The sequence below is a fragment of the Arachis hypogaea genome, chromosome 9 (genome assembly GCF_003086295.3).
Source record: "Arachis hypogaea cultivar Tifrunner chromosome 9, arahy.Tifrunner.gnm2.J5K5, whole genome shotgun sequence".
NCBI classification, from domain to species: Eukaryota; Viridiplantae; Streptophyta; class Magnoliopsida; order Fabales; family Fabaceae; genus Arachis; species Arachis hypogaea.
Window position 1 is genome coordinate 80914084 of NC_092044.1, and position 11989 is coordinate 80926072.

Sequence of the window (11989 nt, forward strand, 5' to 3'; positions counted from 1 at the left end):
CATATATCTTTTTAATTTCTTTTCAAATCTTTTCCAAAACTCATATATCTTTTTTATTTCTTTTCAAATCTTTTTCAACCCATCACATTATCTTTTCAAAATTAGATTTATCCGTTTCAAATCTTTCTCTTATCTTTTCAATTTTAACAACACATCTTTTGCATATCATAACTATCTTTTTACAAATCATATCTTCTATCATATCTTTTTCAAAATTTTTGAACTCACCCCTTTCCCTTTTAAATTCACATTTGGCCATCCCTTCTCCTCCACCATTCGAAATTGTCTCTCCTTCTCTTCCTCTCCTTTCCTTTCTTTTGCTTGAGGACAAGCAAACCTCTAAGTTTGGTGTGCTTTTCGTGATCACTGAGCCAAGACTCACCAAGATCATGGTTCCTAAGGGAAAACAAACCACCTTAAGAGGCAAAAAAGAGAATACTCTAAAATCACTTTGGAATCAAGAGAGGTTCTTAACCAAAGAACATGCAAACCATTTTTATAAAATAATGGGTCTGAGGTCAGTGATCCCAGAAGTTAAATTTGATCTGAAAGAAGATGAATATCCAGAGATCCAAGAGCAGATTCGAAACAGAGGCTGGGAAATCCTAGCTAATCCTGAGACAAAGGTGGGAAGAAACATGGTTCATGAATTCTACTCAAATCTGTGGCAAACAGATAAACAGAGAATGTTTGGAACCGCCTTCTATACCTTTCAAACTATGGTCAGAGGGAGGATTATCTACTTCCACCTTGATAGTATAAGAGAGATCTTCAAGCTGCCTCAACTACAAGATGACCCGGAATCCTTTAACAGGAGAATTGTGAGTCAAGATAAACGCTTGGACCAATTTCTAGAGGACATATGCATCCCTGGAGCCAAGTGGGTAACCAACACAAAGAATGTCCCAATTCAACTCAAGAGAGGGGATCTCAAACCAGTTGCTAGAGGCTAGCTGGATTTTATTCGGCGTTCCATACTACCCACCAGTAATTGCTCTGAGGTCACTGTTAAAAGAGCAGTGATGATACATTGCATCATGATGGGAAATGAAGTGGAAGTTCATCATCTGATTGCTTGTGTCCTTTATACAATTGCAAACAAGAATTCCACTGAAGCCAAATTGGTCTACCCAAGCTTGATTTCTCTGCTATATAAAGATGCTGGAGTGAAGATGGGAGTAGATGAGTATATCTCAGTTGATCTCCTAATCACAAAAAAGTCAATGGAAGGGCAACAAGTGCAAGACATTCCCATCAAAAGGATGGCGCAGGAGTTCCTCCCAGAAATCCCACATATTGACTACTGGAACCGCTTAGAAGCATCTATCACCAAGCTGTAAAAAGCCATGGATCAAATGAAAGAAGAACAGCAAAATCAAAATAGCATGCTCTGCAAGCTGCTTAAGGAACAGGAGAAGCAAGGGCATGAACTGTAGGAGCTGAAGCGCCAGAAGCTATCTCTTGAAGGGCCAGACACCCCACAGATTGAAGGAGCATCCACCTTCCAAAATAAAGGTTGTTGAGTCCTAATCTTAACTTAGTGATAACTCTGCTATTAGAAATCCATTTTAAGAGTCATATGAATAGTAGTAATTAGTGTCTTTATTTTTCATTTTTTAATTTTATCCCCAAGTAAGCTATAATTTATTTTTCTCATCATCATTAAACATGAATAAAATAGCATATTTTTAAAATAAGGAAGCAATTTTATTTTCGAGTTCTTAATAAGAAAAATTCAAATTATTTATATGTGGTGACAATACTTTTTGTTCTCTGAATGAATGCTTGAACAGTGCATAAATTTTGATAGTGAAGTTTATGAATGTTAAAATTTTTGACTCTTGAAAGAATGATGAAAAAAGAGAAATGTTGCTGATAATCTGAAAAATTATAGAATTGATTCTTGAAGCAAGAGAAAGCAGTGAAAAACAAAGCTTGAAAAAAAACGAAAAATAAAAGAAAGAAGAAGAAGAAAGTAAGCAGAAAAAGCCAATAGCCCTTTAAACCAAAAGGCAAGGGTGAAGAGGATCTAAGACTTTGAGCATCAATGGATAAGAGGGCCTATAGGCATAAAATCCTAGCCTAAGCGGCTGAATCAAGCTGTCCCTAACCATGTGCTTGTGACATGTAGGTCCAAGTGAAAAACTTGAGACTGAGTGGTTAAAGTCGTGATCCAACGCAAAAAGAGTGAGCTTAAGAACTCTAGACACCTCTAACTGGGGACTTTAGCAAAGCTGAGTCATAATCTGAAAAGGTTCACTCAGTTATGTGTCTGTGGCATTTATGTATCCGGTGGTAGTACTGGAAAACATAATGCTTAGGGCCACGGCCAATACTCATAAAGTAGTTGTGTTCAAGAATCAACATGCTAAACTAGGAGAATCAATAACACTATTTGAATTCTGAGTTCCTATAGATGCCAGTCATTCAGAACTTCAAAGGATAAATGGAGATGCCAAAACAATTCAGAAGAAAAAAGCTACTAGTCCCGCTCATCTAATTAGATTTTGAGCTTCATGTAAACTCTGAGATGCTATTGCCTCTTGATTTTCTTTTTTTTCCTATTCCATTCATCTAGTTTCTTGAGGATAAGCAACGGTTTAAGTTTGGTGTTGTGATGAGCGGATATTTTATATGCTTTTTGGGAGTATTTTCATATAGTTTTTAGTAGGATTTAGCCACTTTTTAGTATATTTTTTATTAGTTTTTGTGCAAAAATCATATTTCTGGACTTTACTATGAGTTTGTGTGTTTTTCTGTGATTTCAGATATTTTTTGGCTGAAATTGAGGGACCTAAGCAAAAATCAGATTCAGAGGCTGAAAAAGGATTGCAGATGCTGTTGGATTCTGACCTCCCTGCACTCGAAGTGGATTTTCGGGAGCTATAAAACTCCAAATGGCGCACTCTCAATTGCGTTGGAAAGTAGACAACCAAGGCTTTCCAGCAATATATAATAGTCCATACTTTGTGCGAGTTTTGACGATGTAAAATGATGTCAAAACGCCAGCTCTTTGCCATTTTCTGCCGTCAAAACGCCAGAACTAGCATAAAAGTTGGAGTTAAACGCCCAAACTAGCACCAAAGCTGGTGTTTAAACTCTAGGAATAGCCTATGCACGTGAAAGCTCCAATTCTCAGCCCCAGCACACACCAAGTGGGCTCCAGAAGTGGATTTCTGCACTACCTATCTTAGTTTACTCATTTTCTGTAAACCTAGGTTACTAGTTGAGTATAAAAATGACTTTTAGGGAGTTATTTTGTACCTCATGACATTTTCACAATTTACATTGTATCTCTACGGCATGAGTCTCTAAACTCCATTGTTGGGGGTGAGGAGCTTTGCTGTGTCTCGATGGATTAATGCAATTACTTCCATTTTCTATTCAAACACGCTTGTTTCCATTCTAAGATACTCATTCGCATTTCAACATTATGAATGCGATGATCCATGACACTCATCACCATTCTTAACCTATGAACGCGTGCCTGACAACCACTCCCGTTCTACCTTAGATTGAATGTGCATCTCTTGGGTTCCTGGTTCACGAATTTGAGTATCTCTCCTGACAATAGAGTGCTTGAATCCGTGCAACCAAAGTCTTCGTGGTATAAGCTAGAATCATTTGGCAGCATTCCTGAGATCCGGAAAGTCTAAACCTTGTCTATGGTATTCCGAGTAGGATTTGGGAAGGGATGACTGTGACGAGCTTCAAACTCATGAATGTTGGGCGTGTGACAGACGCAAAAGGATCAGTGGATCTTATTCCAACATAAGTGAGAACCGACAGATGATTAGCCATGTACATGGACCTTTTTCACTGAGAGGACGGATGGTAGCCATTGACAACGGTGATCCGCCAACATACAGCTTGCCATGGAAGGAGCCTTGCGTGTGTGAAGAAGAAGATAGTAGGAAAGCAGAGATTTAGATGACAGAGCATCTCCAAAACTCCAACCTGTTCTCCATTACTGAACCACAAGTACCTTTTATTTCATGCTCTTTTATTACGTCGCAAACAAAAACCCTTTTCATTATTAATCTCCTGACTAAGAGTTACAAGGTAACCATAGCTTGCTTCAAGCCAACAATCTCCGTGGGATCGACCCTTACTCACGTAAGTTATTACTTGGACGATCCAGTGCACTTGCTAGTTAGTTGTACGAAATTACAAGTGTGATTACAATTTCATGCACCAGAGCTCCTCCCCCTAATGAAGTGGGGTTACTGGATCATTGCTCTGAGAACAAGTGCGGAGAATTTAACTTGCATGAAAATAGATTCAGCTCAAAGTAAACTCAAAATTTCAGAAGAGCAGAAGTGCAGGAAAATGAATTGCATAAAAGTAAACTGAATTCCATACAATTAAAATGTAAAAGTGTAGAAAAAAGCAGAAGTGTATCAAACTAAAGATCTATACTACACTCTCTAGAGTCTCTAATCCTCCAAGAGAGTTATGGAGTCTCTAATCCTCCAGCCTTCCGTGCCTACCCTCCTTCAACATCTATCAAACATTCTTCTATTTATACTCTTCTTTTCATCCCCAAAAATCAGTGTACTTGGATGTGGGCTTTTGGCCTTGGTTGAAGCTAGTTGAGAGTGGGTCTTCAGTTGGTGCAGTGGGGACCTTCCCAGGAGAACGTAGCGTTCGTTAGGAGAGTGGAGCACTCAGGCACCCATGCGTACGCGTCTTCTGCGCTTGCGCGTCCCTTGCATTTTGGCCCATCGACGCGTACGCGTCACCCACGCGTACGCATCCCTTGCAGCGTGCACTAAACGAACGTAGCATTCATGCAACGAACGCTACCCATGCGTACGCGTCACATACGCGTACGCGTGGATTGCAAAAATGCCATTTCCATGTTGATGCTGCATGCACGTGTTTGCGCAAAAATGCCATTTCCATGTTGTTTCGTAGGGTGAGTCAAGAGCTAGTTATGTTGTTTCCTTGGTTTTCCTTTCTCTCTTATTTCTTTATCACTTCCTTTTAGGTTTCTTAACACGCAGGTAATTCGATTCCTCGAGCATTGCACTTTTCATTTTGTGAATTTTGTTTTACCCGTTTTTTCAAGACTTCTAGTTGAGTATGTTTTTCCTTATTATTATATATATTTTTTACTTTTAGGAGTCGTAATACCATATTATCTCAGTCTTATGACTTAAGCATAAGATTAAGTATAGTAAGATGTTACAATATTGGTATAGATTTGATTAATGAGTACACTTTTATATATAATTTTTTTAAAAAAATAAATATTGGACATCAAAATTATGTAAACCATGTGTTGTAGATTTAATTATTCCGATGACTTTAGTTAATAATGATTTATTTTTCTTTATAATTTAAATACTATTGTTCCATTGAAATAACTATTAATAAAATAATTATATTTTATATATTATTAGTTATTGTACTATAATGATATATTGATCACTTAGGCTCTATTTGGTTGATGTATAGGATGAGACATAGACACAAAGATACAGACACTAAAGACATAAACATAAAATATTTGTGTTTATGTATTATGTTTGGTAAAAATAATAAACAAGACACAAATATTTGAAAAAGTCTGAATTGCCCTTCATTCAACCACAAATTTTACCAACACCGCTACACATCCATCACCTCAAAGGCTACATGTCATAACCATTAAATTTTTATTTCTTCCCGTATTTTTTTCTTCTAATATCATCTCAAATTATCATTTAAATATTAAATATATAATTTTTTTTGAAAAAAAATAGAAAATCAAAGTCCGAAATTTATCAAAGATTAATTAAAATTCAAATAAATAAAATTCAATGAGACATGGACATCAACCAAACACTACCTTATATACTATTGCATTATGGGCTATTATGTATGAAAAATACTCCTAAAAAAATAAATAATTAATATTTTGTTGACGTAATTTTATTTATATCATTATTATCATTATAGTATAACGTTATTTATATTAATTATTTATGTTTTAATAACTTTTAAAAAATATCATGAAAAATTAAAGATAAAAATATAATTAATAAATTTAATTTCAAAATATCATGTATCCTGAGTACGTAGTGTTAGTTTTCTTTATTAGAAATGGTTCAGTTTTTAAATTTTGTCGTGGATAAACCCATTTTTAATAAAACAAAAGAAACAGGGACAAAAGAGGAAGAAAGAATTAGATACTAAACCTATGTATCTCCATTATATATTGGTATAGATATAAGTGGTTGGTATTTTATATTAACTGTTTATTTTATTTTTGAGTACTAATATAAGTACTCTTTATCTTATTCCATTTTTACATTTAACGTTTGTTTTTTTTTTTGTATAAATGTAGATCGAGTACTACTGCTCAATCCACTCAATATCTCAAAAAGTTTTTTATATGAACCAGCTTCAAACAGTATACAAAGGCAATACTACAATTTGATATCCAACTTTTGTTGAATTGAAGATGTGGCAAGATAAGAACATTTGTTGAATTGATTTTTTTAACTAATTTGATAACCCAATAAAATAAAATCATTTTATTTTATTAGTTTTTTTAATTTATTTTATTATATTTTTTTTACTTTAAAAATTTTAGGGTCTAAAGATCTCGGTTTAAATAATTTTTTTGATCAAAAAGTGAATTTTGAAAATAGGTTTGAATTTGAGCAATTTATTGAATGTAACTAAAATAAACATATTGAAATACAATAAACAGAACTGTTAATTCAACATTTATTAATAAATAATTACTAAAAAAAATGTTGCATAAATAAAAGAAATAATTAGATAATATATAGATTAATTTAGACCATAAAAAAGTAAAATAAATAACAAAAAGTAAATATATAATTTTGTTAAAAAAATAACTAATATTATTTAACTTTAATTTTAACCTTTCCAAACAAATAAAAAAATATGAATTTTTAAGCATTAGATAATTTAAAAGTACTTATTGTAGAAAAAAAATACAATTATAAAAAAGTTAAAAATATTATGACCTATAAAAACTATTTAATAACAAAATTGAGTTTGTTTAAAATTGTAAAAAAAAAAAGAATGAGAAAAAAATGAATTTTTTTAATTAATCACAAGGAATTATCACTATCAACTTATTAAATTTGAGTAATATCAAGTGAGGATTAAGAAGTAAAACAAGATGATGAATCTAAAATTTTTCTATTTCTCTTAATTAAAGTAGTGTTTCACCTTAAATAACTATTTTTTTAAAAAGTATTCATATGACAAATAAAATAGTAAAAAGATTCATATTAGATTAAGAAAACGAATGTCATTCTTATTATAGTATAATCACATTATTTTAAAACATATAAAATAAAGTAATAAAATACAATTTAATTAATATGCACAATAAAATAAATATGAAACTTATATAGTGGTAATCCAATATAAAAAGCAATGATGTACTATATTAAAATGCAACTAAAATTTATAATTGTTAGTTACAAAACTTATAATGTTGTATTATTATTTATTATATTAATTAAAAATAAATATTTTGATATTAATTTTTAGGATTATTGATAATAAATTTTGATCATTTGAGCAAAAATTTTAAATGATTTATGTCATAAATTTATTTTTAATAAATTAATAAGATGACTTATCAGGCAAATTAAGAAAATAACTACAGTTTTTATACATTTAGATATTTAAGAGAGACAAAAGAATTATTTTATCAAAATTTTAACAACACATAAAAATTATCACAATAGATAGTTATAGATCAAAATGATAGATAAAATTGAGAGTTATAATAATAGTATTGGGTGATAATTAATTATGTTGAAGAAGAAGAAGAAGAAAACAAGAAATGAGAAGAGAATAAGGTAATATAATAGTGGCGATGGGATAATATTAGATATGTTTATAAAGAATAATAGTAAGAAAAAAGAATAATATGTGGCACAGTAAGAGAATATAATAAAAATATAAATTAATAATTAAAAAATAATAAAATTAAAGATATTTTAAGAAATTAAATATAAAATTAAAAAATAATTTTTTTATTCATTAAAAATATGTATGAAGATAAAGACAACATTGCATAAAAAATTTATTTCTACTTCAAAATAAATATTATTAAAAAAGTAAATAAATAAATTTAATAATGTTTATAAATAATTAAATTGTAAATAATGTTTATAAATCTTTATCTTGATTTTGTTATATATAATAACAACATAATAAATTTTTAATATCTTATTTAATTTAAATTTATAAATTTTATACATTCTAAAAGTTAAATAATCTATAAAAAATTTTATATTTATTTTTAAATTTTTATATTCTTAACTTTTTAATTATTTAACAATTTATAAACAAAAAATAAAATTATAAAAATTAATCTCTTCAAAATAATAGAAAAGCGGCTGAATCGTGCCTGTTGAGCAGTTAGTATATTATAATTTGTCTATTTAATAGTAAGAAGTATCCTAGCATAGTGGTATGATCATCTTCCTTATATCCTTGGGGGTAAGAATTCAAACCTTTTTTAAAGCATTTTGGAAAATTTTTCAAATATGACAAGTTTGATACTTGGCAGTGCTGGAATATATATAGAGCACGGTAGACTTAACTGGAGCGTCATAGAACACTAAGTCACTAACTACTGTCGTATCACCACTTGTTCTCTTACTATAGGCTAGTCAACTCTTGGCCATTCTTAACCACCATACCACCATAGAACTTCCTCTCTCTCTCTCTCTCTATATATATATATATATATATATATATATATATATATATATATATATATATATATATATATATATATATATCGCTTCTAGCTACATCATCTAACATGGTGATATTGTTAAGATTCTTAGTTTACGACGTTGTTTTAGGGGTAAAACACTTTTTTTTTTGTTTTTAGACGCTCATGTCATATTCACATGGGATATCGTTATAGTCACGTTAGTAAAATAACATCTACGTAAGACATCACTATTACATTTCACAATCTTAATTAGACGAAGAGATTCAAATATTAGGGGTGAACATGGGTAGCGGGTATTCGATTATTCATCCGAATCCGAACCAAACCGAACCAATTAAATTGGTTTTGGAACTAACGGATAATCGGGTCAAATTCGAACTAAACTAATGTTTCTCTTTAGTAAGAGGTCCGTGTAACGATTCTAAGGGTGCGGAATCCAAACCAACCCGTAGACTCAACCATATATTAATTAAATAAAAAATAAAACTTTAATATATATATATATATATATATATATATATATATATATATATATGCCTTCTCTCACCCCATAGAGTCCTCATCTCCCATGGAGTCATGCTAGGGAGCCAATGGAATATATCACAATCTTAATTAACGAAGAGATTCAAATATTAGGGATGAGCATGAGTAGCGGGTACCCGATTATCCATCCGAATCCAAACCGAATCGAACCAATTAAATTGGTTTTGGAACTAACGGATAATCGGGTCAGATTCGAACTAAACTAATGTTTCTCTTTAGTAAGAGGTCCGTGTAACGATTCTAAGGGTGCGGAATCCGAACCAACCCGAAGACCCAACCATATATTAATTAAATAAAAAATAAAACTTTAATATATATATATATATATATATATATATATATATATATATATATATATATATATATATATATATATATATGCCCTTCTCTCACCCGATGGAGTCATGCTAGGGAGCCAATGGAATATATCCGGGTACCAAGAATAATAAATATCTCATGTCATAAAACCACTCAAGCTGATTTTGGGGTTCATTAAGGATCGAACTCTTGAACTTTCGAATATAAAACTCTAATACTATGTCATGATACCACTCATCCCAAGAGCTTACACTGATAGAAAAAAATAGCACTAATGATTATATGTCTAATATTCCCTAGACCTCCATTGTACAATATTTTATTGACTTCCTATACTTTTCTAGTAGAGCTTCCTCAAACCCCACCACCTCACCGTTACTCACATAACCTCCGTCGGCGTCTCCATTGGCATCTCTATCAGCATCGTCTTCCATAGGACCATTAGTATGGTCGTCCGTGGATCGTCAGTATCGTCTTCTCCATCATCGTTTTTAGAAACCGCAGCCATAGAGACTCCGTTGTCGGTGCCTCCAATTTATTTTTTTTTTATTTTTTTATGAATCCTATCTTGTTGAGTATTCAATTATCTAAATTAAATCAATTTGTTCTTAATCGTTTAATTTGATTCGAATATATACACAAAAAAATATAAATTCAAACCGAATTAATTTTTAATTCAATTAGTTCGATTCTGATTTCACTTTAAATCCAGACAAATTCGACCCTACCAAATATTCTAATTTTGAGAAGGTCAGGAATTAAGATGACCTCTTTGTAATTTTCTGAACAGAAACAGAACAGAAGCGGAGATGCAGAAGTTGAAAACGGTGCGTTTACACTTCAGCTACTGTCTTCTTCGTCAATCGTTCTATTGTTAGGGTTTTCAGAGTTGCTGATCTCCTACATTTTCTTCCATCAGTGACATTCACCCACCCAATGAGATTCAAATAGCGCGTTTTCAACAACCCAATTTCGAACAACACCTCCATTCTCCTAACTTTTTGTTACCCTAACTATCGAAATCCGACAGGAACCTGCGACACGGTACGATTTTCCTTCCCATTTGCCCTAGTCGCACTTCACATCAATTTGGCGTTAAAAATACTATCTTTTCACTCTGGGAATGTTTATATTCATTGTTGGTTAGTGTTTTACGTGCATTGAGGATTTTAGGCAATTGAGCGTGTCCATTGAATGCTGTTAGTGTTACAGCACAAGCTGTTAGAAATGAATTAGACATTGGTCTTGTTTTAATTTAGTCAATCACCTCACCTAGCGTATTACTAGGAGTTCGATTAAGGATTGATTTGGTTTGTTAATCAAGTCTTAAGTTTCGATGTTCTAAGGATAAGAAAAGAATTTTAATTTGCTCAAACCCATGAGTGTATTCTAGGATTGATTTGATTTGATTTGTTTATCATGTCTTAAGAATTTATGTTATCGCATAACACACCCATATTGACTTATAGATCAGGTCAATTCCTGATATAAGTATTCCAAAAAAACTCTTATGTTTTTATTAGCCCTAGTAATATTGTTCATTAGTTAGTGGTATTTACAGTGGTAATGACTTACATGGATGAGGATGGTTCTTCTGGATCTGGAGATGATGCGAACATGTTGGATGGGCACAAGCGTCACCCTGTTGCTGTGCCATCTGGTTCAGGTAGCCGTAAGCGAAGCCGAAAGGCTACCGGAGATGCCATTGTTGACGCCATGCTCGAGATAGCTGCTGCTTCAAAGATGAGGGCAAGTGTGATCCTGAAGAACGAGGACAGGTTCTCCATCAGCAGGTGCATCAAGGTGTTGGATGAGTTGCAGGGTGTTGATGATCGAGTCTACTTCCTCGCCTTGGACTTGTTTGAGAACAATGCCACTGCCCGTGAGATCTTCGTCTCTCTCAAGGGTGACAGGAGATTGCCTTGGTTACAGGGAAAATGTGGTGTTTCCTCTAGTTGATCTTATTTGTGAATATGGTTGGATTTTGTTGAATAGGTCCTACACTTTTGTACAGCCTAGTAGACTAGTAGATTCAAAGGGATTATGTATATAGAGTTTGAGTTTTGAATTATCGCAGCACCACTTACCCCAAGAGTTCAAAGTTATTTGCTGTTTTATGAATAGTTGGAAATTTTGCATGCTTTCTAAAGGAACGAAATCAGAATGGTGCACTTTGTTGAACCACCATTATGTGTTCTTATATAAGGTGTATCTTTAGCTCTTTATAGAACATAGAAATGGAAAGATAGAATTTCTTTCCAGCTGCCTCTAGTTGATGTGCTACTGTAGCTTTTGTAGTTTTAAGATGATCAAATTCTCGAATTAAATTTATACGTTTAAATGTTTAGGTCCCAATTTACAAGTTTACGATTTGAGTTTATCTAAGCTTCACAATTTTTCAACATT

The 11989-nt window shown here is 32.3% G+C and overlaps 1 protein-coding gene across 2 annotated transcripts; it reads left to right on the forward strand.

Moving 5' to 3' along the window:
- Positions 1-10316: 10316 nt before the first annotated feature.
- LOC112711095 (uncharacterized) lies at positions 10317-11785 on the forward strand. 2 transcript variants are annotated; one of them, XM_025763644.3, is made up of 2 exons: positions 10317-10627; positions 11129-11785. In XM_025763644.3, the coding sequence occupies exon 2, from the start codon at positions 11150-11152 to the stop codon at positions 11540-11542; it is 393 nt and encodes a 130-aa protein (XP_025619429.1). In that variant the 5' UTR covers positions 10317-10627; positions 11129-11149; the 3' UTR covers positions 11543-11785. The 2 variants fall into 2 exon arrangements, with proteins under 2 accessions (XP_025619429.1, XP_025619428.1); XM_025763643.3 differs by having other exon boundaries at positions 11145-11785.
- The last annotated feature ends 204 nt before the right edge of the window (positions 11786-11989 follow it).